Below are 27,293 nucleotides of genomic sequence, written 5' to 3'. Positions count from 1 at the left end.
ATGTGTATATAATGTTGAATTTATATATATATATATATATATATATATATATATATATATATATATATATATATATGCAAAGTAGACCACTTGGAAAAAGAAACTAACGAAGCAGAGCGCTTTCGTATATTACATCTTCAGTGCAACAAGTACATAGTGATAGGAATACATAGACAATATATACATGATACAAAGGAACAAGGACAGTTTGAATAAGCGTAGCGACCAATTACCCCCTGGAGAGCGGAAGGTCATTGTCAATTATCTTACGATGGTGGGGCGACATCAGGTCACAGTCGCCAAGGGTCACTGTTTCTACTAATGATATAGGGCGACATTAGGTTAATTCGTTGGGTTACATTTTACCTGATATTATCTTACTAATTTCTTGACAAATGAAATTATCAAGTTTGTACAAGCCTTTATGTAGGTTGGTATTTTGATTACTGGTGGTATGAATCAAACTGCACTCTATTAAATTTCTTGCTATTATGTTGTTGGTATAATAGATTGCCTGGGCATTACCCCAATCAACTGGATGATTATTTAATTCAATATGCTTGAATATACCACTAGAATGATTGCCATCCCTAACATTTTTCTTGTGTTGTTCAATTCTAATGTTTAAAGGTTTGGCAGTTTGACCTATGTAAAATTGATTACACATTTTGCAAGGAATTTTATAAATGCATCCTTTTTTAATTTCAATACTATTGTTGATGAGTTTATGTTTTACTGTACTATCATGTTTAAAAACTACCTTTACGTTAAATCTTTTTAATAATTCTGTGATACTTAACAAATTTTCTTGAAATGGTAAAATTAAAACATTATGATAATTGAAAGGTGATTTAGGCTGAGGAGTTAAAAATGATTTCCTTGCAAAATTGTAAGCAATATCAAGGAATTGCTTAGGGTATTTTAATTCTAGCCCAATGTTAAAAACATTTCTGATTTCTTCATCAATAAATTCAGGACTACAAATACGAAAAGCTCTTAAATACATTGAGGCAAATACTGTACGTTTAATATTATTTGGATGAGAATAATAATAATGAATATATGAACTTACATTGGTTGGTTTACGATATACTTTAAATTTAAAGCTATTGTCATGACGTAGGATAGTGCAATCTAAGAAAGGTAAGGTACAATTTTTCTCAATTTCTAAAGTAAATTTAATAGAATCAACAAGGGTATTCAACTTAGTTAAAAAATTATGGACATTTTTTTCTTCTGGCCAAAGACATAAAATGTCATCAATATACCTAAGCCAAGGGATGTTAGGGGGGAAGATTGTGCGTTCTTATTAGCATATATATATATATATATATATATATATATATATATATACATATATATATATATATATATATATATATATATATATATATATGTATATATATATATATAAATGTATATATATATGTATATATATATATATATATATATGTATATATATATGTACACACACACACACACACACACACACACACACACACACACACACACACACACACACACACACACACACACACACACACACACACACACACACATATATATATATATTTATATATATATATTTGTATATATATATATGCATATATATATACATATATATATATATATATATATATATATATATATAACGTGAAAACCACAGTTAGAGCAAAAGAGACTGGAGACGAGGAATCTATATATTTCGATTGCAAACTGCAATCCAACTGTAGTTTTCACGTGTTCGACTAATGTGGTATTACGTGTTTCATCAGTAAAACAATATATATGTAAATATATATATATATATATAATATACATGTGTATATATATATATATATATATATATATATATATATATATATATATATATATATATATATATATATATATATATATTTCTAGGGCACAGGTTCTCACGGAGACAATTTTGATTAAAATCAACTGCGCTAATAGATTTAACTATTTTCAGTTGTATCTTCTTAAGTTTAAGGAAGGACTTCCTATCAACTTCATTCAGCTTATGAACGAAATCATCCATGGTGAATGTGAAAAGAAAGGCGCTGGTGAATGCCGATGGTTTCTATTGGATATGTAACAGCATGTAAAAAACTGTTGACAACGACACCTAAAACTTCGGAGTTTTTTCACCTCGATAAGAGGCTTCCTCAGGGTGAGAAGGACTTCATTGGTGTAGAGGCGATGTTCTGGTCTTGAAGGTCTAGAGGCAAGTTAAGAAGGTGGCTTTTTTTTTTTTTTTATTGATTGCAAGTATTTACAAAAGAAGAAAAAAAAAACTTGCGCGGGTCACAACCCGCTACTTCCTAAGAAGTCTGAAGGACTTTTACAATGTATTACAAAACTAAAGGTAAATATGCTGGCAGCCATCTCTTCGGTACTCTTCTGTACTCTTCTGTCTCCCGGTCTGATGTGTCGTTTTGTCTCAGTCCATGCCTTCCGGGATCCCAGGTAAGGACGGCCAGTCGTCTTTGCTGTAAAGAAAGAAAAAGTCATGGTGAGCGGATATGCTTGTTGTACATAGGCTATATATTCAGTGTGTATTCATCACGAAAAGAAAAAGAATAAAATGGGGGGCATTATCTGGGAGGTGATACTTCCGTTAGGCGCCGAAGCCGGTATGGGTTGATCGCGCCCAACAGCCTCCTCACTAGACCCTCCGGTGAAGTGGCAGGACCCGCTCGAAGAAATGCAGACGCTGTACAGGTAGTCAAGTAGTGGACCAGCGTATTGGCCCCCACCGCGCCGCAGTGTTGGCAGTCTTCTTGGCGTCCCGCAATCTCCCAGAAACATCGATATCCTAGCCTAAGTCGATGTAGGATCACTTCTTGCGGCCTGGAGAGGCGCATTCCTGTGGCCAACTTCTCATAGTTGGAAGTCCTCTTGTACCATAGGGCTGACGGCCTCATGGGCGCCATCAACTTGTGCTTTTCTACCTCTCGCCGGGTCAGTGTTCTTGTGGCGATGGTCAAGATCTCTGCCCGACTCGGGAGCACATCAATCCCGCCGTCCATATGGTGATTGGTCGCTGCTTTCCTTGCCTCCCTATCTGCCTCTTCGTTCCCCGGCAGGCCGATGTGTCCGGGGATCCAATTAAGGACGACTATCCGTCCTTGCTCATGGAGTGACCTTATCTGAAACAGCAAAGATGTCATTAGTTGTACATAATCTTGATGTATGTCATTATGGATACTTTGTATTAATGACAGACTATCAGTATGTACTACAACATGGCTTTGGTGGGTGTTGAGGGCGTGGGTCAGCGCCAGCCCCACTGCAATTCCCTCCGCTTGCATTGAGCAGCGAGCGCCCAACACCCTTACTCCCTGTCGTGTGTCTTGTGTGACAAACGCCGCACCCGCCGTCCTACGCTCAGCATCTACTGATCCGTCGGTGTAATACACCACGGAGTTTTCAGGTGTGACGGCCCTCATAGTCTCCACAGCTTTCGCCCGCAGTTGCGGTAGTGGTGCACTACGCCTCATCGCCATTATTGAGATCTTGGCTGGTAGACTCTCCCAGGGCGGAGGTTGCACATATCCATCCACCGGTACATCCCTCCTTTTTAGTAGGATGAGGTCCTGCAGGTGTAAATCCCTGATGCGTCGCGCGAGCTTCGCCGACCATCTGTTCATCGGGAAGACCTCTGGGTCCTGCTGCAGGGCCGCGTTTATTCTTCGCTGTAGGAAGGAGTTCTGCTTTTGGATGACTCTGGTAGTGAAGGCGGCCAGACGTTGTGAAATCCTGGCACTGACCGGCAGTATTCCCGTCTCTTGTTGCATGTTGGCAACCAGGGTCCAGGGTGGTGCACCAAGTATGACGCGCAGGGCCCTGTTTTGTACTGCGTCTATCTTGGATATCTGGATCTTAGAGAGGCCAGCAAGGGCAGCGCTGGCATAGTCTAGCAGTGGCCTTATCGCGCTTACGTAGAAGGTCCTGAGAACCTTACTAGTGGCCCCGTCTTCCCTGGTTGCCAAAGACCTCATGACATTTATCCGGGCAAGGGCCCTTTCCCGGAGGTAAGCCACCTCTGTCTTAAATGACAGCCCGGAGTCTATCCATACGCCAAGGTACATGTGTGCTTTTACCCACTCTACCTCATGCCCTTGTAGGAGTAGTCTGTTTGCCAAGGACCTTTCGCCGCCAATACATATGGCCTTGGTCTTTGGTGGCGATATCTTAAGGCCAAGCACATTGCACTTCTCTGATATGTCAGCAAGGGCTTTTTGTGCTTTTCTAAACTTGGCTCCTCTCCCCGTCACCACTAGGGCGACATCGTCTGCATAGGATATCAGATGACATCCCTTAGGTAGTGGGGTGGCAAGCAGTTCTGCCATTAGCACATTGAACAGGGTGGGGCTTATCACTCCACCCTGTGGTGTACCGTTCTCCAAGGGGTGGTAGCTGGAGACTGCTCCCTGCAGCCGAACCCTGGCTCTTCTGTTAGACAGGTAGTCCGCTATCCATTGCAGGAGTCTCCCCCGAGTCCCCCTGGCGGCAAGACCTTCCAGGATGGCATCGGGACTGGCCAGTTCAAATGCCTTTTCGAGGTCAAAGAAGACGACCATCGCGTGACCTCGCTCCACGTGACTCAACAGCGTGGCAATGCAATGAGCTGTCCCTATCCCCCTGGTAAAACCATTGAGATTCTCCGGGGGTGGTCCTAGTTTCCACTGTAGTCTTCGTAGGACCATCCTTTCCATGGTCTTCCCCAGGCAGCTCGTCAAGGAGATGGGCCGATACTTCCCAGGCTCCTTAGGCTTGGGGATAGGGACGATGTCGGCTTGTTTCCAGTTGTGTGGAACTCTCCCCGACAGCCAGCTGGTGTTCACCAGTTGTAGGAGCGCTTTCTCTCCGGCATCACCCAGATGGGTGATCATGGAGTAGGTCACTCGGTCGCTGCCGGGAGCCGTGTCAGTGGATGCCCTGTAGGTGGACTGTAGTTCTTGCAGGGTGAATGGCGCGTCTGTGTTTTCTGGGGACTGCATGGCGGCTTGTATCCTGGCTCTTCTTGTTTCAAAGAGCCGAGCTTGAGATCTCTGCAGCTCAACGGGTAGCGTGGCAGTGTGTGTACGAATTCCAATGCCAGATCTTCTGCCTTGAGGTGTGGTGTTTGGAGTGCTTGTCGGGGAGGGACACGCCTTGTGGCTGTGTGTATTTCCCCCCACAGCTCCCTTAGAGTGGTGTGTGCGCTGAAGCTGCTGCACCACTCTAGCCATTTGTCGCTACGTACGCGTTGAGCTACCTCTCTGGCCTCCTCCACGGCAGTCCGGAGGTTAGCCAGGTTAGCAGGGTTGCGATGTCTGCGCAGGGTCTTTCGCATGGTGTTTACCCTGTGGTTGGCTCTTTTTATATCCTGGTTATAATACCAACCATCGCGGTGATTCCTCCTGCTTGGTGCAGTCCTGGGTATGGCCTCCGCTGCTGCTGCATGTATGGCAGAGGTCAAAAAGGCCTCCATCCCATCCAGGTCGCCGATGGATGGGGTTCCAGTGGACACCTGCGCAGTTACCTTTTCGCTAAAGAGCTTCCAATTGGCTCTGCGCACATTCCATGATTCCACTCTAGGAGCCAGTGGGGGTGGTGAGGCCACGGTGAGCGTCATATCAATGCCAAAGTGATCGCTCGTGACCGTATCGTTAACCCCCCACGACATGCGATGCAGCAGGGAGGAGGAGGCGAGAGAGAGATCAAGCCTACCATGTTTGACGTGTGTGGGTGACCCGTCGTTCAAGAGGGCCACACCAGGGGTGGTGCTGAGGACTTCCTCGATATGGTGTCCAGTCGAGTTAGCGGTTGTCACTGAGTGAAGTATGGGATGATGGGCATTGAAATCTCCTGCGACAATATACTTCTCCTTCTCCGCAACGGTGCAGAGCTCCCCCAAGTCTAAGTGACCGTGGGTAGGCGACCTGTATATGTTATATACGTGCACGGTCTCCTGGGGGAAGAGAAGCTGAACCGCAAGTACCTCAGCATCCTCCCCGCAATCTATCGGTGGGTCAACTCTCGAACACGGGATGGATGCGTGGACAAGTGTCATGCATCCTCTTGTTGTTGCTGTTTGGGGTAGCACGAATACGTGGTACCCGGACACCCTGACCTCCTCGTCTGCCAACAGGGTCTCTTGCAGGAGGATGACGTGCTTTTCCTCCTGCTTTATGAGCGCCTGTAGCAAGGATTGCTTTCCCCTGTACCCGAGGATGTTCCATTGCAGAAAGCGAATGGTCTGGGTGTATGAGTGTACCGTGGTTGTGTTATCCATGCTGTATTGTGCACTCCTCCTTGGATTCAGCTGAAGATGGGCTAGAGGGTGGAGACGATCCCTCGCAACTGCAGTCAGTTTCAGTGCCTTCCTCTGAGTCCTCCGCAGCAGGCTGGTCAGGGAAGCCAACCGTGAAGGTTTTACCTCCCTGCATGGAGAGGTCAATTTCCCTCTTCATGCGTCTGGTGACAACGTGCACTCCTGCCGGCAATATACTTCCTGGCTCAGTCTTAGTGGTGACCTTGCTTTCTACCTTGCTTTTAACCGTAAGCTCGGCAGGTTTAACGGCCCCTGTGCAATCTAGGGCTGGCACTGGTTCCTCCACTCGGGACTTGGCAGGCAGGAGTGTTGCGTTGTTCTCAGGAGGCGAGGGCACTGTGCTAGGTTGGGGCACTCGCGGTTCGGCAGGAACTGTTGGTGGGTTAGGGTCGCCTCTGACTCTGGGTTGGTTTCTCTTTCTGTCCAGCATTGCTTGAACCATGTCGGTGAGGAAGTTGGTCGCGCCTTTAACTTCTGCCTCACTGTTACCCAAGTGACGTGCCAGTGCAGCCGCGGCGACCCCAACAAACTGAAGTAATTCTTCCTCCTGGAAGCAGAGGGATGGCGCGGGAGCTGGCTCCGACAATTTTGTCTGAGTTGGTGCTTTCGCTTGGGTGCGTCTTTCCTTTCTGTCTTGCATCTGGGGCCGCTGGGGTAGACCTGGGAACTCGGCTGTTGATGTTGATGGTGGCTGCCGGCTAGGTTCCTGCTGTGGCCTTGAGCGATGCCAAGCTGAGGGACGAGGTGGTGCCGGGATGAAATTGGGCTTTGCCTCGATCACCGCTCTCGTCGCCTTCGCTTCCGTCTTGCGCACATTGCAGGACAGACTCCAGGCGTGGTGACCTTTGCCGCAGTTGGGGCACTTAGGGGTGGTCGTTTCGGCGTTTTTGTGCCGTTGGATGCAGGTTTCCGTGGTGTGCGGTCCGCTGCATATGGCACATTTGAATACCCGCCTGCACCCGCGCTGGTGGTGACCATATTGCTGGCACCGAAAACACCTCATGGGTTCAGGAACGTATGTCCGAAGGGGGTAAGTGCCCCACATACCCAGCTCGAGCTCCCTTGGTGGGGCCCCACGTAGGGTCACCATCACCTGCCGCGTCTCCTCCTTCCTCCAGATGCACCTTTCTGCTTTGACCACGTCCGGGTGCTTCCGGATGGCGTCCAGGGGGTTGTGGACAGGATACCCCTGCAGCACCATTTTTATCTCTCTCTGCGCTCCCTCAATGCACTCCAGCTTAACCGTCTTACCATTGACCTCCGTTAGGTTACGTAGGGCAGTGGCGGCTGTGTCATCTTTGGGGGTGATAATTATCTCCCCCGTTGGAAGGGTTTTGAAACCAATGTTCCAATTACTGTGAGCTTTTTCAATGTGCACACAAAGATCGTATGCAGAACTGAACCCTGCCGGGTGCTTTTCGGTCTTGAACCGGTCTGGCATCGATATGGGTATCGATGGTACCGTTGCCTTGGCGTTGCCCGGTTGCTCCCTACTCATGGGAGCTGGGTTACCTCGCTCGCCTCCCGAGGGTTGTGCGGTATCGTTAACCTTGTTGCCTTTGTTCTTCTTACGGTGGGCTGTTTTCCATTCTCCACCCTCATCGCCATTCGGCTCCTGTGTGGGCCCAGACGGTTCCATCTTACTCATCCAACTGTTTCCTACATTGCCATCTGATCCCTAGCGCTTAAGGAGAAGGACGTGTGTGGGTGAAGGAGGACGTTTACAAGGTGGAGGAGAAGTGGGAACAAGAGGTTAAGAGGGGAAGTTACCAAGGGAATGGACAAGTGAAAAAGGGTTAGGTGGGCAGAGGTGACGGATAGAAAGCAGAGAGGCGGAAGAGGAGGAGGAGGAGGGGAGAAAGGAGTGAAAGATGTAGGCGGGTGTTAAGTGGGAGTGGTAGAGTTAGGTAGAGGAGTTGGAGAGAAGATGTGTGGTGGAGGAGGAGGAGGAGGTAGATGGTGAGGAAGTAGGAGAAGAAAGAGTATGAGCAGGAGGGGTTATGGGGGAGGAGAAGGAGGTTGCGAGCCAGAAAAGTAGGATGAGGTGGAGGCGCGGAGCGTAGGTAGGCGGAGGAGGGAGAAGAATGGGGGGGGGGAATGGAGGGGGAGGTGGGGATAGAATAAGGAGTGACGAAAGAACACTACACTACACAACACCGCAATTAAAACTTATGCGTAGCATTATAATCAACATTGCACTTAATGCTACCACATTCTGATATAGCGTGCACTGCACTCACTTCACTGGAAGTATAATAATTATACTTCTATCACCGTACTTATTATTTGATTCACTACACTTTAACACTGAATATCGTACTTAATCACTGCACTTTTCGAGAGTACGATAAGTAGAGGCGAAAGAACACTGCACTACGCTACTCCGCAATTAATACTTGAGCGTAGCATTGTAATCAGTATTGCACTGATATCACTTGCACTGCACTGACTTCTCCGGAAGTATAATAATTATACTTCTAGCACGGCACTTATTATTTATTTCACTACACTTAATCACTAATAAGGAGAGACGGAATAAGAACACTACACTACACTATATTGCTTGCACTGCACTCGCTTTTCCGTAAGTATAATAATTATACTTTTTACACTACACTTAATCACTGATAAGGTGAGTCGGTAGAAAGATTACTACACTACACCGCGCTTATCACCGCAACTTTTACTTGAGCGTAGTATCTTGAATCACGACACTTCAGCAACCACAATAGTCAACGCCCTGATATCGATATCGATTGATAGCTGCACTTCCTATCGCTTACACATTTTTCACTGCACTTCCTATCGCTTACACCACACTTATTCGGAAGTACAATAAATACACTTTTGAAACTTATTATCGTTTGACTGCACTAAGCGTCGAGGCGGAGCACTAGCGATCGGGAAAAACGCAGTTGAGCGACTGCCGTTTTACAGTAACCGGAGGTGGAGTACCCACTAATATACAAACACAGATTTTATAATGTGCACTTCTCACTGCACTCGCTTTTCCGTAAGTATAAGAAGGTGGCTAAGCGGGAGGCTTTTTATACTCGGTCGAACGGTTTAGTCGACTCAGAGCGGGTGGAATGCTGGGCTCTGATTGGCTCATGGGACATTTCGCCTGATCTCGGGCGGCGGGGATGACCTCTGTCTGCTACGCAGTTCAAGCGGCTAGGCCCGGGCAGAATGCTAGCTTGCGATTGGCTGCGAGGGTTCTCCCGTGATCTTGTGCTTACCCCGGGCAGAATGCTGGCTTCCGATTGGCTGCGGTGATTCTCTCGTGATCTGGAGGAGGCTCTGGTTTTTGGCTGGAGATCTTGGCGGCTTGATGGAAGGTCTTGTGTAGGTTGAAGAGGGAGCGGTTTCAGAGGGCGAGCTGAAGGGAGAATAAAATCAGAAGCAAGTTGTACATTAATGGTAGGGTGACGGGAAGTGATGGCTACGGCTTCTGCAATTTGCATACGCCTGTGGTTGGACTCTCTGTGAAGAATAGTCGTAGATTCAATTAGTTTCTGAAGTGGTGGTTTTTTGTCGTGATGATCAATGTAATGCTGAAAGATGGAACCTTGGTTACGGTGGTATTGGAGGCGTCTTTCTTTTCACATTCACCATGGATGATTTCGTTCATAAGCTGAATGAAGTTGATAGGAAGTCCTTCCTTAAACTTAAGAAGATACAACTGAAAATAGTTAAATCTATTAGCGCAGTTGATTTTAATCAATATATATATATATATATATATATATATATATATATATATATATATATATATATATATATATATATATGCGAATAAATCACAAAAACACGTGATTCACAAAATGTGTAATAAAACCACTTGGAAAATAGAATGAAAGGTGACCGAACGTTTTCGTCTATTTAAGACATTTTCAAAGGTACCTTTGAAAATGTCTTAAATAGACGAAAACGTTCGGTCACCTTTCATTTTATTTTCCAAATGGTTTTATTACACACACACACACACACACACACACACACACACACACACACACACACACACACACACACATACACACACACACACACACACACACACACACACACACATATATATATATATATATATATATATATATATATATAATATATATATATATATATATATATATATATATATATATACAAGCGCCTGTTTCGCCGCCATGTCTTCGGCATGGGCGCTCGGCCTGTGGCGCTGTTCGCCTCGCGCGCTGCCCTTCGGGCTGATTTTAGTAAAATTTGCACTCGTATGTAAAATAATTAGGACATTAAAAACATGGGATTTTTATAATGGGTTTTATTTGGCAGGAATACAACTTTTTATTTTTATTTATTTATTTTTCTATTATTATTGTTATCATTATTATTTTTTTTTTTTTCTTTTGTAGAACGGGCATCAGATTCTTCATCGAGATCCCTTTCCACTTGACTCATCGAAACCTTTATATGATCCATGAGTTATACATTTTGTTACTATATCGAACACTTTCATCTGGCATCTTATCGGTAGTCGAGAACCGGTATTGTATAGCCAGTTCACTCATCTAGCAATACCTCTTAATTAAATACTCTTACGGAAATGTCCCCACAAACACAGCCACCCCTGAGGTCATTTCTAAGTCATTCTGAAATAGTTTTATTTTTATTTCTATATTGATATGTAAGTATATGTATATATATATATATATATATATATATATATATATATATATATATATATGTATATATATATATATATATGTATTCTTTGTATATATGGGCAGGAGATTTTCTCTCAAGCATGTTTGGTTAAATTTAATTGCAAGATTATTATTGCAGAGTTTTTTTTATCTGCCTCAGAGAAAGGGAAAAGGCAGATAAAAAATCTGCAATAATAATCTTGCCATTAAATTTATATATATATATATATATATATATATATATATATGTATATATATATATATATATATATATATATATATATATGTGTGTGTGTGTGTGTGTGTGTGTGTGTCCACGCATGTGTGGATATATACTAATAGGACTCTTTCCCTTTTAAGGGAAAGCAGCCACCAAGAGATACTCACACCCCACTCCCATCTGTTAACCATTTTACTTTCATCTTAGCTTCTTCTTGATGAAGGATCACCCATGGATCATCCCCCTTTGCCCGTGTCAAAAACAATGCAGCAAGTCCCAGCACATTCAAAGCAGGGTCAGCCGCTTCCAGCGGCAACGCTCCATGCTCTATTCTTTTCATGTGAAAATACAAAAGACGAGGAGAGATCTCTTCTGGCGGCTTCAATCTATGTTCCATTCACAACCATTCTCCACTCCCACCTATCTCTTGCTTTCTACCTTCCCTCTTCAACAGACATTCTCATTTTTAACTTAAATCTCCCTTCACCCTATCCATTTACCTCATCCTCACTCAGCTTCACTCCATCCATCTCTGCTTTCCACACTCTTCTTGCTAGTCTTTCCTCATTCATCTTCTCCTTGTTCCCAAACCATCCCATTACCCTTTCAGTGTTCTCCTTCTCACCTCCTCATTTCTTACGCTATCCATCCTCGTAACACACACCACACATCTCATTGACTTATCTCACACTTAAGATTCTCCTTTCTGCCTCACTTAAATACGCATCCATCCCCAAATACATATTTCTCATGAGGTGTGTGTGTGTGTGTGTGTGTGTGTGTGTGTGTGTGTGTGTGTGTGTGTGTGTGTGCGTGCGTGTGTGTGTGTATGTGTGTGTGCATGTACGAGTATGTTTACCAATACATATTGATACTCCTTCTTCTTGCTATGATCAAAATTTAATATATCCTCCACAGCCTTTAAATATTATAGTTATGTTTTATCCGTGCACTCTTGTCTTCCTGCAGCTTCCTGAGAGGAGTGCCAACTCTGTTGGTGGAGGATTTGTAAGTGGCATCACGTCAAATTTGGGGTTGTACTTGCTTTGGAATGGACCAATAGTTAGCATACTTTCCCTTGCTTGATATCTTAGATTTTAACAACTGCATCCTTAGAATATTTTTTTATTATTATTTATTTGATAGAATGTTCATGCATCTTTTATTTTGTTGTTGCTCTTTAATATGCTTGTAGTTGTTTTATTTCTTAATCAATTTGCAATTAATATTTTTGTTTACCTTAGATAGCTGGTTTTTATTTCTTTGCATCGAGGGTGTTGCCAAATTCTCTACGGGAAACTATTGCTTGCATATAGACCATGTAATTATGCCTTTATAATTTTTTGCCATAATCTCACTCCATGTCCCATGCTCACAAGCCAGCTGTATAACCTACTTATTGTACAACGAACCCCATTAAAAAAAAAAAAAAAAAAAAAAAAAAAAATCTCAACCCATTCCTAAAAGAAGTATAGCCATGTACACAAGCAAATTTGTTTTGCTGATGCCAGGATAAAGTTATACATATTCTCGTATTTAGGCGCAGTTAATCATGAGTTTAACTCGCTTCCATAAGCCTTCCATGATTTCGCAAACTCCGATCACCAAATGTATAGTAAATATGATATGATATCTTTTTGTTGGATATGTCTACTATTTTGAGGGTGCAGACACACACACACACACACACACACACACACACACACACACACACACACACACACACACACACACACACACACACACACACACACACACACACACACACACACACACACACACACACACACACACACACATATATATATATATATATATATATATATATATACATACATATGTTGATTTAAACCATGACAAATGTAACTGAAGGCGGAGGAAGTATACGAGGAATAATAGAAGAATTTTACTGCCTTAACGTTTCGACCCCTAGGGTCTTGATCACAAAGCTATCTTTGTGAACAAGACCCTAAGGGTCGAAACGTTAAGGCAGTAAAATTCTTCCATTATTCCTCGTATACTTCCTCCGCCTTCAGTTACACACACACACACACACACACACACACACACACACACACACACACACACACACACACACACACACACACACACACACACACACACACACAAACAAATATATATATATATATATATATATATAGATGTGTGTGCGTGTGTGTGTGTGTGTGCATATATATATATATATGTATATATATGTATATATATATATATATATATATATATATATATATATATAAATATATATACATCCGCTTGCAGCAGGATCAGAGGAGGAACTGAGAAAGTTACTGACAGAGTTTGGGAAGGTGTGCGAAAGAAGGAAGTTGAAGATAAATGTGGGTAAAAATAAGGTGATGAGATGTACAAGTGGAGAAAGTGGCAGCAGCCTGGAAGTGGGTATTACGGGAGAGAGACTGGAAGAAGTTTTAGATACTTGGGTGCAAATGTGGCACGAAAGGAAGGAGTGGTGATGGAGGTAGAATATAGATTAAGAGAAGCGAGTAAATGCCTTGGTGGATTAAAAAGTGTAATGAGAAATAGACATTTGGGAATGGATGCTAAGAGGAGATTGTATGAAGGAGTGATTTTACCGACAGCACTGTATGGGCCAGAAACATAGAACATAAAAGAGAAAGAGAGGAGGGGTTTGAGTGTGTTTGAGATGAGGTGTATGAGAAGTGTGATAGGGGTTACTAGGCTGGATAGAGTGAGAAATGAGGAGTTGAGGAGGAAAACGAGAGTGGAAAGGGAGTTGGGAGATAGGGTTGATGAAAGAGTATTAAGATGGTTTGGAGACATGGAAAGAATGAGTGAAGAAAGATTGGTAAAAGAGGTGTGGAAGGCAGAGGTGGAAGGAGTGAACATGAGGGGGCGACCTAGGATGAGATGGATGGATGTGGTAAAAGGGGCATTGGAAAAGAGGGGAATGTTTGTTGAGGAAGGACGGAAGAGGACAGAAGACAGGGGTGAATGGAGAATGGTTGTGTATAGATGATGCTGTGATGCATGAGGGGGAGTGGGTGGGGGATTGGGGGGTGAGGGAGTATGTATGAGAAATAAATTGACGCAGTCCGAAGGGATTTCTCCCCGTCTTTTTTTTTTTTTTTCTTTTTTTAATGTCACCTTTTGGGGCTACAGGTTGTAGGACTCCTAATCCCATCCCCCGTTCCGTTTTTTGTCGCCTTTTACGACTCAAGTGGAAAGACTTGGTGGTAGCATTCTCTTCCCCCAACACAGTGTCGGCAAAAAAACGAAATTAATATTCAGAGAAATGGTACAGGACAGTAACAAGGGGTTGGGGGACAGCATAACGGAGGGATAGTCGTAGTATAAAAATCTAATAATTTCTCTATGAACAGTTTTCCTCTATCACATACAAAATGATGTGTTACTCTAATCCGTAGGGGCGCCCTATATAGACCCTAAAGTATCAACTGCATGCTACTTTGCCACAATAACATGCAGCCAATATCCCCAGACGGGGTGAATGGAGAGGGGTTGTGTATAGATGATGTTGTGATGCATGAGGGAGAGTTGGTGGGGGATGGGGGCTGAGGAAGTATGTATGAGAAAAAAATTGACGCAGCCCAAAGGGATTTCTTCCCGTCTTCTCCTTTTCTGCATGGGGGGATGGAGAGGGGAGGGGGTCGCCGAATTTATGAAGCGGCCTTGCTGTGAATGTGCTGTGTCTTGCGACACTGCTTCTGACCCAGGGCAGTGGACAGGATCTGGAATGACCCGTCATCCAGGAGGTGCCAAGATAATAGGGAGGGAGGAAGGTGGAGGGGAGTGGAATATATAGGAAATGGAATGGGTGGGGATGGTTTCTATGCCTTTTTCTTTTTGGCTACCCCCAGTGTAGGGGGAAAAACCTTTGGCATATGTATGTATGTATGTATGTATATATATATATATATATATATATGTATGTATGTATATACATATATGTATATACATATATATATATATAGATAGATAGATAGATAGATAGGGGAGAAAGAATACTGCCACCGAGTGTTCCCATTTGAATAGTAAAAGTTAACAAAAAAGGGACAGGAAAAGGACAAGGCATCCTACTGTCCGTGGCCCGAAAGGGAACATTCCTGAAAAATGCAAAGGCATAAGAGGGTCTGGGAGGAGTTTTCCAACCAGAACTCTCAGGTTTGGGTCTTTTAATGTGCGTGGATGTGATACAGATGAGAGTAAAAGGGAAGAGATAAGAAGCATGTTTGTGATAAGAAAGGTGGATGTGTTGGCATTGAGTGAAACTAAGTTGAAAGGGAGGGGTGAGTTTGAATTTGGGAGTGTAGTTGGGAGGGTGTCAGGAGTGAAGAGAGGATGAGGGAGAGATGGGGTGGTTATATATAATATATAATATATAATGTATGATATATAATATATATTATATAATACATAATATATAATATATAATATATAATGTATAATATATAATATATAATATATAATATATAATATATAATATGTAATATATAATTTGTAATATATAATATAAAATATATAGTATATAATATAATATATTATATAATATATAATAATATATAATATATAATATATAATATATAATATATAATATATAATATAATATATAGTATATAGTATGTAATATATAATATATAATATATAATATATAATATATAATATACAATATATAATATATGATATACAATATATGATATATAATATGTAATATATAATATATGATATATAATGTATAATATATAATATATAATATATGATATGTAATATATAATATATAATATATGTAATATGTATACATGTATACATAATATGTAATATAATATAATATATAATATAATATATAATATATAATATATAATATATAATATATGATATATGATATATAATATATAATATATATCATATAATATATAATATATAATATATAGTATGTAATATATAATATATGATATACAATATATAATAGGTAATATATAATATATAATAGGTAATATATAATATACAATATATAATATATAACATAACCAGTGTAGTATAGAACATATAATACATAATACATAATGTATGATGTATAATTTATAATATGTAATATACAATATACTGTATGATATCTAATACATTATATAATATATATGTTTCTCACCTTTCTCACCCAATGTCTGGTAGAGTAATCCTTGTCATCTAGCGGGCCTCATTACAACACTCCTCTCTATTTTGATATATTTAATCTTCTTTCACCAATTGCAGATCTTCTCTTCTTTCCAGTGCTTCTTCCCCCCAAACCATCAATCCATCTCTTTGTAGGTCTACCTCTCAGACTTCTTCTGTCATGTCTCTATGTCAGTTCTTGTATTGGCAGTCTCCATTGCTCCCTTCTCATTACAACTAAGTCTGTTTTTTTTCTTTGATTTTGAGAATATCTATTATTCCAATCTACTCCCTTGTTTGCCAATTTCCAATTCTTGTCACCCCTTTTATACTTCTTAGAACTTTTATCTCTGCTGTTCCTATTTTCTATTTCATTTTAGTTGTTAATGACCATGATTCTGATCCATATATTAGAATTGGTCATATTATTGTATCATACATAGTAATTTTGGATTTAACCAGTATTTCTTTGTCCTTAATAAGTCCATATAGTATAATAAATGCATATAATATGTAGTATATAATATGTAATATATGAAAATATATAATGTGTATTATATAACACATAATATATATCATGTAATATGTAATACATAATGCATAGCATATATTACCTAATACATATATATGATAGATGATATATAATAAATAATATATGATATATAATGTAAAATATATACTCTATAATATATAATATTTATATGATATACATATATTCATAGATACATTCATATATACATACATGATATACATATATTCATACATATACATACATGTATACATACATGATATACATATATTCATACATATACATACATATACATACATATATACATACATGATATACATATATTCATACATATACATACGTATACATACATATATACATACATGATATACATATATTCATACATATACATACATATATACATACATGATATACATATATTCATACATATACATACATATATACATACATGATATACATATATTCATACATATACCAATGGCTTTTTCTCTCTTACAAGGGAGGTAAAAAAATCAAAGGGCATAATTCTATTCACACCCATTTCGTCCCCACTAATTCTATTCCTATTCTCTACCCCTTCCTCCCTCCCTCTTTTCTTGGGTCCTCTTGGATGATAGGTCATCCCTGTATCTCATCCATTGCCCTGGGTCATAAGCAATGCAGCAAGACAGAGCACAAACCACAGCAAGGCCCCTTCATTTAATCGGAGTCTTCCCTACCCTCCCCCAATGCCCTCTCCATCCCATCATGCAGAAAAAGAGATGACAGGGAGAAATATCTTTGGGCTGTGTCAAAATATCATTCACACATAACCACTCCCTTGTGGTGACCTTGTTTCAACCGCCGACGCCGGCCACACCGGAGATGTCTGTTTCCCTGGCCTGTCCAACCCAGACTGATAACGTCACCAACGCGAGCGAAGGGGTATCCACTCATCAAGGCTTACAGCTCGCTCACATGGATGGCCGCCAAAGGGAAGGCGGCCAGTCAGAAGGCTAGACGTTTCAACGGGACCCGTCCGTGATCCCGCCACGGGGTTTATAAGGACGGCCTCTTGCCATTCGAGATCAGATCAGCCTCACCAATCTCCGCAGCAACAACTCGCCTCCAGCTCCAAGACCTTCTTCCTCCTGGCATCGATCGAGGACCTCCAGCTTCAGATTTCAGGATCGCCATATTCTCACCTGATTCGGTGATTAAAAGATAAAGGTTACTGTTTAGTCAGGAGTTTGATTTCTTCCTTGGTTGTCCATAAGAGAACATTACAAATTGGTGACCCTGGAGTGACAACTAGGAAGATGGCTGAATCAAAACTCCTTATTTTTTCCCATGACGTGAAAACTGGCCAATCCACGCACAAGGATATTTGGCCACTCAGACTGGTGTGACCGATCGGCAAGCCTTCGGAGAGTATATTGCCGTACTACCGACAGAAGATATCTCCCTCGTCCAGAACGTAATCATTACACCACCAGCGGAACGCAAGTGTGATGTCCTCAAGGCGGCCTTGAGGAACCACTATGCCAGATCTGACGAGGAACTTTACAAGGAAATACAACAAATCCAACTTGGAGACAACCGGCTATCAGCACTTTTCAGGAGAATGGCTACACTCAACGCTCAAGGTGCACCTTCCCAAGGAACTTCTTTGGTCAATACACCTCTCCAAGATACCGGATGACCTGCAGTTGAATCTGGACGCCCTGACTGCTGACAAGGACGGTGATGCCTACTGACTGCTCCACTGCCGACAGGATGTACCAGCTCCATAGGTCTCTACAAACGTCGATAAACATCGTGCTCTCAAAAAAACAACAACAGTGCAATGAACACAGTGAACAGTGATATTACTGGTGCTAGTGATCACGGTCCTCCAGTTACACGCTTTTAGAGACAAATGAGTGCGAGAGAGACTTGAGATTTCTAGTGAGTCCGGACCTTAAAACCAGGAAACAGTGCATTAGCGCCAGCAATAAAGCTAACAGAGCATTAGGTTTTATTGCTACGACGGTAACAAATAGAAGTGCAGAGGTAATCATTAAACTCTATCTAGCGATAGTTAGACCCATCCTTGACTATGCGGTACAGTTTTGGTCTCCATCTTACAGAATGGACATCAACTCACTAGAATCAGTACAGAGAAGATACATGGACTCGGAAATTTCCCTTACGAAGAGAGGCTTAGGCACCTTAACTTACATTCTCTGAAAAGATGCAGAGTGCGGGGTGATCTAATAGAAGTGTTCAAGTGGATCAAAGGCTTTAACAAGGGTGATGCAAACAAGGTCATCATATTAAAACAACAGGGCAGGACTCGCAGTAATGGTTATAAACTGGACAAATATAGATTTAAGAGGGAAATGGGCAAGAATTGGTTTACTAATAGGGTGGTCGACGAATGGAATAAAATTAGTAATCATGTAGTAAGCGAAACTATCAGTTGTTTTAAGAAACGATTAGACAACTTTATGGATGGGAATGACAGGTTGTGATGGGTACGGAGCTACCTAGTGTAGGCCTTATGGTCTCTTGGAGTCTCATTCTTATGTCCTTATGTTATGTAACACCCCTCGACCAGCTTTTCCACAGTCAATAATGCAGTGAGGAGGACCGTTCATCCGTCGAACAGTGCCGGGATCTCCAGAATGTCAAGTTCCCCTAGACCTTTCTTATTGCAGACGTCCATCAACCCATCCTAGGCTATGACTTTACACAGCATTACAAAATGTCAGTCAGCACCAAAGATAACTGTCTGTTCCATGCAACAAGTCGCATACCAGGAACTATCACCAACGAATACACACAAATCCTGCAAGACTTCCCTCAGCTGACGTCTCCATACAAGGCCACCACTACCCGCCCCCACAACATAGTGCACCATATCCAAACAACTGGGCCGCCGGTCTACAGTAAACCTTGACGTCTTTCCCCAGAGAAGTTGGCAGCTATTCGACCAAGGTATCATCCACCCCTCTGAGAGTGATTGGGCATCGCCACTCCATATGGCTCCCAAGACACCTCCATCACCCAACCAATGGCGGGCCTGTGGTGATTATCGCCAACTCAACAGCATCGCCAAGGCTGACCGCTACCCCATTCCACATTCGCAAGATTTCCACTTCAAGCTCCATGGGAAGCAGGTGTTCTCTAAGATCGACCTCGTCAAGGCATTCCACCATATTCTTGTAGCACCAGAGTATGTTCAGAAAACAGCCATTATGACTCACTTCGGCTTTTTGAGTGGAAAACAGTCATTTGGCCTCCGCAATGCCGCCCAAATGTTCCAGAGGTTTATGGATCACGCCCTCAAAGACTTCAACTTCGTCACCGTCTAGATCGACTGATATACTAGTGGCCTCTGATAATCACGACCAGCATAACCACTATCTCCGCCTCCTCTTCCGCCGACTGCAGGATTATGACCTCAGGATACACCCATGAAAGTGCCTTCTAGGGGTACCGTCACTCGACATCCTCGGACACCGTATATTAACAGAGGGCCTCTCTCTTCTCCCTCAAAAAATGGACACCATTATTGACCTCCCTCTGCAATCACCAGTGAAAATGCTGCGCCAGTCCCTAGGGATCGTCAATTATTATCATCGATTTATCCCCGATGCGGCCGCCAAACATGCACCCCTGAATGACCTCACCAAGAACTGTTCCAAACGGTCGGTTGTACCCGTTCGGTGGCCTCCTGAAGCAACCCAAGCATTTAAGCAGATTGAGGCTGCAATAGCAAACTTCACCCGTCTGTCCTACTCGGTGGCTAATGCTCCTACCGTCTTCACCACTGACGCCTCCTCTACAGCCATAGGTGCAATACTCCAACAGAGTGTCAACGGACAGCTCCAACCAATCGCATTTTTCTCCAAACGGTTGGACACCTCCCAAATGCGCTACAGTGTCTTTGATAGAGAGCTTCCTCAAGCACTTCCTCTATCTTCTAGAGGGACGTCCTTTCACCATCCTTACCGACCACAAGCCTCTCACCAACGCACTGGACAGGGTATCTGATCACTACTCACCGAAAGTCTCTTGGCAGCTGTCATTTTTGTCCCAATTTGACACATCAAATGCATTAAGGGAGAAGATAAATATATTGCTGATGCCTTGTCCAGGGTTACTTGTAGCATCATCCCTGAGCACCGACCCATCGACTCTGCACTCATCGCAGCCTCCCAGACTAACGACGGAGAACTCCATCACCTCCGCCTGGATAACACATCCTCCCTGCAGCTCCGACAGCTCCCCAATACTCCCGCTCCACTGTGGTGTGACATCTCTACAAGTAAATCTCGACCATACATCCCGGCCTGTTATTGCAAGGATATGTTCTCGGCGTTCCACGACCAGCCATCCTGGAATCCGGGCAACACAAAGTCTCCTCACGAATCGCGTCGTCTGGCTTGGAATCAACAAGGATGTCAGAGAATGGACCCGTACCTGCCTTACCTGTCAGTCATCAAAGGTTGCGTGCCACGTTCATCCCCACTACTTCGCTTTCCCGCACTACAAAACGTTTCTAATCAATCCATGTGGACAATGTGGGTCCCCAACCTCCCTCACGTGGAATGCATTACCAGCTCACTTCCATTGACAGGTACATCAGGTGGCCAGAAGCGATTCCTCTACCTGATACCTCTGCTGAGACAACCGCCTTTGCCTTCCTCTGAGGTTGGGTATCCAGATTCAGCGCCCCTCACGCCATCATCACCGACAGGGGCGCCCAGTTTGAATCTGACATCTGGCCCAGACTCCTCAAGTTCCTTGGCACCAACCACTACCGGACCCACAACCCAATGGATTCGTGGAAAGGTTCCACCGCCAGCTGAGTCCCTAAAAGCACAACAACCCTCATATGGTTGGGTCGATGCCCTTCCTCTGGTGCTCCTGTCCATCCGCAACACTCCCAAGGTCGACAGCGACGTATCTCCATCCCAGTTAGTGTATACAGAGAACCTTCGCCTTACCGGTGAGATAGCCACCCCTGCTGTCATCGACCCTTACCGATACGCCCTCCTTCAACTACTCAGGGAGACCTTTGCCAACACCCGTCCCCCGCTATCACGGACGACTCACACAAATCCAGTGCATGTTCCCCTGGCCCTTAATTCAGCGAACCATGTCTTCGTCAGGCAGGACTCCAGACGAACCCCTCTCCAACGACCGTATGGTGAACCCTACAAAGTTATCAAGAGGTCAGCGAAACTCTTTCTCATTGACCGAGGTTCTAAGTCAGACCGTATTTCCATCGACAGGCTTAAACTAGCTCACCTCCCCCTTTCTCTCTATTCCAACCCTTCCTTCCATTCCAACCCTTCTTCCCACCTCCACTCCCTCTTACAACACGTCAAGCCAGCCAACCTCTTCCTCCCACCTCAATTGTTCGCCCTAACCCTCAACACATTCCCCCCCCCCGACTTAATTTTAATTTCACCTTTACCCCACTCACCTACCCGTCTATCTCCACAGCTCCATGCCCTGCCCAGCCACGACCCTCTCGTCAAAACCACGACAACGCTTACAGCCGGCCGGCGCCTTCTTCATTATCCAGCCCATCCTCTCCAGAGATCTCGTTCGACGGGACAATCACGCGCTCCGGCCGTCTGGTTAGAAGGCCTACCCGCTACTCGCACTCCGCTTGTACGACTCCTTAACCTCCGCGCTGCTCGCTTCCAAAGAGGTGGGGAGGAGTGGTGTGGTGACGTTGTCTCAACCGCCGTCGCCAGCCACACCGGAGATGTCTGCCTCCATGGCCGGTCCAACCTAGATTGATGACGTCAGTAATGAGAGGAGAGGCGTATCCACTCGGAAAGGCTTACAGCTCGCTCACATGGGCCACAGCCAAAGGGACGGCCGCCAATCAGAAGGCTAGACGTTCCAACGGGACCCGTCCGTGATCCCGCCACGGGGTTTATAAGGACGGCTTCTTGCCAATCGAGATCAGAACAGCCTCACCAATCACCGCAGCAACAACTCGCCTCCAGCTCCATGACCATTTTCCTTCTAGCATCGATCGAGAACATCCAGCTGCAGATTTCAGGATCGCCATATCCTCACCTGATTCGGTGATTAAGAGATAAAGATTATTGTTTAGTCAGGAGTTTGATTTCTTCCTTGGTTGTCCATAACAGAACATTATACTCTAACCCTCCCACCCCATACCCATTTCTTTCCGTTCATCACACCATCATCCATAAACAACCATTCTCCACCCACCCCTGTATTCTGTCTTATCCCTTTCTCAATAGACATTCCCCTCTTTCCCAAATGCCCCTCTTATCCCATCCATCCATCTCATCCTCAGTTGCCCTCTCCTGTTCACTCCATCCACCTCTGCCTTCCACACTTCTTTGACTAATATTTCTTCACTCATTCTTTGATGCACCCAAACCAGCCTGTTACTGTTTCATCAACCCTATTTCTCAGCTCCTTTTTGCACAGCCTCTCATCCCCTTACCTCCTAGTTTTTCATTCTATCCAGCCTTGTAAACCCTACCATACCTTTCAGACATTTCACCTCAAACACATTTAAACTCTTCCTCTTTTATGTTCCAAGTTTTTGCCACATACTGTGCTGTCAGCACAATAACCACTTAATACAATCTTCTCTTATCATCCATTCCCAAATGTCTATTTGTCATTACGCTTTTTATTTCCCAAAGGCATTTACTTGCTTCTCTCAATATACATATATAATACACATAATATATGAATTTATGATATATATAATAAACAATGTATAGTATATATTATATATAATACATAAGATATAAGATACTGTATATATAATATACAAAATATAATACATAGTATATGATATACAATATACAATACAGTGTATAGAATATAATGTAATATATCATACATAACATATAATGTATAACATATAATATATAATGTATCATATATTATATATACTATATAATATATATGATGTGCAATATATGATATATGATATATAATATATAATATATATAATATAAGTTATATATAATATATAATATATATAATATAAGTTATATATAATATATCTATGGATCAGCTAAATTAGAGGCTTCCTTTATACCAGAAGGATCACTTTTCTCTAGGAATAATTGAAGATTGGGTGCCAAATTAGCTTTTAAATGTTCCTAATGTATGAGCTCTCTTAACTCCTCTAAAGTAGGGTCATTTATCATCTTGAACCATGCACCACTATTTTCAGACATTTGTGCACGTATTCCATGAATATATGCGAAAACTCCTTTTTGTACTTCCTGAATCTAAATCTGCTACCAATTAATAACTCTCAAGAACCTTTCTTTTTACATTATTATAGTCACGTTCATCTGTTCCTAAGGATGTATTCACCTTCTGAGCCTTTCCTGCTAATTTAGTTTGCACTAGTAAACTCCAGACTTCCTGATTAATATTTGATTGTCACAGAATTTTATCTACCTAATTAAAAAAAAAAAATTCAGAATCACTGTCTGTATAATTAGGCAAATATCTCGAATATTTAAAATCATCTTCTGAATTAATGTTAGGTTTATGTTCTAAACCCTGCTTCCAAGTTTTGCAATATAGGCAAATATCTTGAATATTTAAAATCATCTTCTAAATTAATGTTAGATTGCATCAATTTTTGCAAACCCAACCTCAGCCTCAATCTCTGCTTTCTGTGCTTCAATTTTGGCATTATTAGCCTTGACTTGAGCTAAAGTTTCTTCTATATTTCTTTATTCTATTTCTTTGAAAATCTTTATATCTTTATATCTGTTCCATCTTCTGTAGGTTCCATATACAATATATAATATAAAGTATATATTATATATATATAATATATATATATATATATAATATATATATATATATATAGATATAGATACAGATATAGATATATAGATATGATACATATAATGATATATAATATATATAATGATATACAATATATGATATATAATATATAATATATAATATGTAATATATAATATATAATATATAATATACAATATATAATATATAATATACTGTATAACATATGATATATAATATATAACATATAATGTATAATATATAACAATAATATATAATATATGATATATAATGTATAATATATAATATATAATATATGATATACAATATATAACATATGATATATAATATACAATATACAATATATAATATATAGTATATAATATACATAATATATATATCATATATAATATACAACATATAATATCTAATATGTAATATATAATATACAACATATAACATATAATCTATAATATACAATATATAATATATAATATATAATATATAGTATATGATATATAATATATAATATATAATATATAGTATATGATATATAATATATAATATATAATATATAGTATATAATATATCAATCAAATCAGCCATCCTAAGTCCACTGCTGAACAAAGGCCTCCTTCATAGCATTCCATGATTCACTCGACCGCGCCATCCTCTGCCACGTCACTCCTGTAAACTTCTCAACCTTGTCTCTCCACCTTCTATCTGGTCTCCCTATTCCACGCTTCCCATCTCGCGGCGTCCACTCAGTAACACACTTGCTCCATCGCTCATCAGTCGTTCGCACTAACTTACCTGCCCAATTCCACTTCCTCTCTTTTACTGCTCCCGCAGTATCTTTCACTCTAGTCTGCTCTCTCACCCAACTTGCTCTCTTACAGTCTCTCAGCGTTATTCCCATCATTGATCTCTCCATTCTCCTCTGTGCTGTCCTTAGTTTTGTTTCCATTGCCTTCGTTAGTTTCCAAGTCTCACACCCGTAGATTATTGCTGGTAGAATGCATTGATTGTAAACTACGTTTCAAACATAAAGGTAAAGAGCCTCTCAAGATCTTATTATACTTACCAAACACTTTCCAACCAATTGTAATGCGTCTTTTTATTTCATTATCATAATCTTTCGTCACTTTCACCATCTGGCCTAAATAATTATACTCTTCAACTTCTTCAAGACTCTCATCATCAATTACAATATCTTTACTTTGAACTTTTGTGTTGAACAATACTTTGGTTTTACTTTTATTCATTTTTAAACCTACTTTGACATTTTCCTTGATTAGATCACTCAGCATATCTTGCAAGTCCTCTGCTCTTTCTGAAATAAGAATAATGTCATCCGCAAATCTTAGGTGGTTCAAATATTCGCCATTAATCTTTAAACCTTTCTTTTCTCAACTCAATCTTCTGAAAATATCTTCCAAGCAAGCTGTATATAGTTTCGGTGAAATTGTATCGCCTTGCCGCACTCCTTTCTCGATCTTGATATTTTCTGTATCTTTATGTAGTCGAATTACAGCGGTACCTTTCGCATAAATATTTTCTAAAACTTTTGCGATATGTTCGTTTGTACCCTGCTTGCGTAGCGAGTTTAGTATTGCTATTTGTTCTACCGAGTCAAAGGCCTTCTCGTAATCTACAAAAGCTAAACACAGAGGTATATTGTATTCTGTCGTTTTCTCGATTAGTTGGTTTATCGCCTGCAAATGGTCTAGGGTCGAATATCCGCTCCTAAACCTTGCCTGTTCTCTCGGTTGTTTTCCATCTAAAACAGGGGTTCTCAACTGGGGTTCGCGTACCCTCAGGGGTACATTAGAGGAAATTCGGGGGTACGTGACAGGTTTCTGAAAATAATCAGGCTGTAATTGCAAACCTATTTTCAGAAGTGGTCTACATGTGCTAGGCTAGATGTGACCTCCTCTAGAAGCAGACGATAAGTTACAATGTCAACAAGGAAGAATTCATCGACTGTGTCAATGGCTCAACTGCAAAAGATTCTTTTGATAGTTTGTCATTGACCAGATTCTGAGTATTTTCAAGCTTTCTAACAAAGACTCGGCCATCTGGGGGGTGGGCATAAACCATGTTTAAGTTCTGTATGTAGGGCCTGCATACAGAACTTAAACATATTAAAAAATGATAAGAAGGTGGCTAGTTTTCTTAGTTTTATAATAAACTAGCCACCTCCTTATTAGAAACAGCCCCCAACAACAGAGAAAGGAACTTCAGAAATCACATGTCATCTATAGGTTCACATGTACACGAGGGAACTGTGAAGCCCTCCCATCCACCTATATTGACATGACGACAATGAGGTTATCCCGTCGCCTCTCATACCACCTGACATCTGGAGCCCCTAAAAATTACTTAAAAGAAGCCCATGGCATAACACTATCAAGAGAGAACCTAGAGGGAAACACTGAGATTTTGGATTTATGTACTGACGATAGACGCCTCCCAATTTTAGAAGTATTGTATATTAAAGAGTTAAGCCCAAATCTAAATATACAAGCAGACGACCTTAGAGCCCTCCCAAGCATGAAACAAACCGTCGCA

At 41.5% G+C, this 27,293-nt stretch overlaps 1 protein-coding gene across 6 annotated transcripts in view; it reads left to right on the top strand.

Moving 5' to 3' along the window:
• Positions 1-27,293, top strand: part of LOC143035250 (ATP-sensitive inward rectifier potassium channel 12-like) — a 309,593-nt gene that overhangs the window by 169,321 nt on the left and 112,979 nt on the right. For 5 of the 6 annotated variants that reach the window (XM_076202054.1, XM_076202052.1, XM_076202053.1 and 2 more), the window contains one exon: positions 12,194-12,232. The exons of the other annotated variant lie outside the window; for it this stretch is intronic. In XM_076202054.1, the coding sequence (XP_076058169.1) occupies positions 12,194-12,232 (39 nt within the window). The remainder of the gene's footprint in view (positions 1-12,193; positions 12,233-27,293) is intronic. 6 annotated transcript variants of the gene reach the window in all.

This window comes from Oratosquilla oratoria, chromosome 18, assembly GCF_046742065.1.
Source record: "Oratosquilla oratoria isolate Oo_2021 chromosome 18, ASM4674206v1, whole genome shotgun sequence".
Classification (NCBI taxonomy): domain Eukaryota; kingdom Metazoa; phylum Arthropoda; class Malacostraca; order Stomatopoda; family Squillidae; genus Oratosquilla; species Oratosquilla oratoria.
Note: the sequence above shows the minus strand (reverse complement) of the source record. Positions and strands in the feature narration are given on the sequence as shown.